This window comes from Pinus tabuliformis, chromosome 5_2 (genome assembly GCF_031772625.1).
Source record: "Pinus tabuliformis cultivar Carrire ecotype Pingquan chromosome 5_2, CPIR1, whole genome shotgun sequence".
In the NCBI taxonomy this organism is placed as follows: Eukaryota; Viridiplantae; Streptophyta; class Pinopsida; order Pinales; family Pinaceae; genus Pinus; species Pinus tabuliformis.
This window is the reverse complement of record NC_142306.1, coordinates 1119481616-1119483497: the sequence shown is the minus strand read 5'-3', so window position 1 is coordinate 1119483497 and position 1882 is coordinate 1119481616. Positions and strand designations below refer to the sequence as shown.

Genomic DNA, 1882 nt, shown 5'->3' with positions numbered 1-1882 from the left:
TCTACGGAAGAGAAAAACCCATCCTCTAAGCCCAACTTACCCTCCCCTCCTCCTCCACCCAGCCACCTCCTTTAGCCCCTTCCTCTGAACCCCAACCCCCCAAAGTAACCCTAGCAAACCCCATGGAAGGTAAAGAGAAGCAGGTAGAAAAAGACAATGAAATGGAAGTAGACGGATCTTCAGATCCCCTCCAAAGCTCAGATATTCCCACAGAAGGAAATAACCAGGTGCAACAGATGGAGGAAGAACCAGAAAGCATAGATCTGAATGGACTAGATATTTTAGAACTAGAAGCAGCATGCAAAAAGAAGGCCTATGAAAGTATCCCAGAGCTTCAGCTCAACAAACTGGAAGTGGTCATTTCTCGAGCCTACCATCAGTATCAGCTCGGCATCCAATCAGGAAGTCAATGGGATTTAGGCCCTACCCCAAAAGATTCCAAAAAAAGGGGAAGAAGAACTGATCTCCAACGAACAATAGCGATAGGGAAAATCCTGGTGGACTCAGGCAGGTATGTTAAGCTTACGAAGTACTATAAGCCCTCCACCAATAGTGAATCATGAAGCTCATTTCATGGAACCTAAGGGGGCTCAATAGCCCAGGAAAACTCAGAATGTTTAAAAATATGATAAAAATGGAAAAGCCACAAATATGCTTTCTCCAGGAGACAAAATGTAACAGCTCAACTCTAGGTACTATCCTCTCTAAGGCTTGGCCAAGATGTCAATCGATGGCTGTGGATGCATCCGGCGCATCTGGGGGGCTAGCCATTGTGTGGAGCTCTCAAGCGCTTACTCTCTCGGACTTTCACGCTTCTCATCATCTAATCCAGGCTGCATTCCACATTATTGGCACTAATATTCATGGGAATCTTTCGAATGTCTACTTCCCACAGGAAGCAGGGGAAAAAATTGTTCTCCTCAACACCATAGAAGCTCTAAACTTCAATAGAAGGTACCCGCTATGGATTATAGGGGGGGATTTTAACATGATTACCAAATTGGAGGAAAAGATTGGGGGTAGAAACAGATTGGAACAGGAAAACACCCATTTCAAAGACTTCATCCAGAACGCCTCTCTAATAGATCTGCATTTTTGTAATGGCACTTTTATGTGGATCAATGGAAGAGCAGACAGACATCAAATAGCCTCCAAACTGGATCGGTTTCTAATTTCAGACAACTCGATTCATCTAGGGGGAGACATATCAGTGGCCATTCTTCCACACTCAGGATCGGATCACTAGCCTATTGCTCTTCAATGGCAACGTCCTGGCAGTGCCACAAGAAGACCTTTTCGCTTCGAGGAATTCTGGTTTACCCATCCCTCCTTCAAAGACTTTGTTAACACAACTTGGACAACCTTCATCCCGCCAGAAGGCTCCAAGATGTACCAGTTCCAACAGAAACTCAAACATCTAAAATTCAACCTAAAGCGATGGAATAGCGAGACCTTCGGAAACATCTTCAAGGTGCAACATGATCTTCAAAAAGAACTGGCGGAACTACAACAAGAAATAAGCACAGGAGGCCACACAGAAAGAACCCTTGAGCAGGAGCAGCACATCCACAATCAGCTGGAGGAGAGAAGAAAGCAGGAGGAGATATATTGGAAGCAAAAGTCCAGGATCAGATGGTTGAAAGAGGGCGAACGAAACACTAAGTTCTTCCACCGAACCACTGTTCAACGAAGAATGCGCAATAACATCCCTTTTATACAAAAACAAGGAGGGGAAAGGGTCGAACAGCATGAGGAAATTGAGAAGGAATTCCTCAATCACTTCAAGCAAGTCCATCAAGAGCCTGAAATTGACAGACGTCCTGCAATTGACAGAATCACACACAATGTGCCAAAACTAATCACGGAGGAGCACAATGAACTT

General features: G+C 44.7%; 1 protein-coding gene across 1 annotated transcript; it reads left to right on the top strand.

The window, feature by feature from the left end:
- Window positions 1-730: 730 nt before the first annotated feature.
- LOC149163143 (uncharacterized) lies at window positions 731-1246 on the top strand. Its single transcript, XM_089435362.1, has one exon. It carries the CDS (start codon window positions 731-733, stop codon window positions 1244-1246), a length of 516 nt encoding a protein of 171 aa, XP_089291488.1.
- The last annotated feature ends 636 nt before the right edge of the window (window positions 1247-1882 follow it).

Bases quoted from the DNA above. Each gene is read 5' to 3' on its own strand.
- LOC149163143 (XM_089435362.1), top strand. From the start codon at position 731: ATGGCTGTGGATGCATCCGGCGCATCTGGGGGGCTAGCCATTGTGTGG.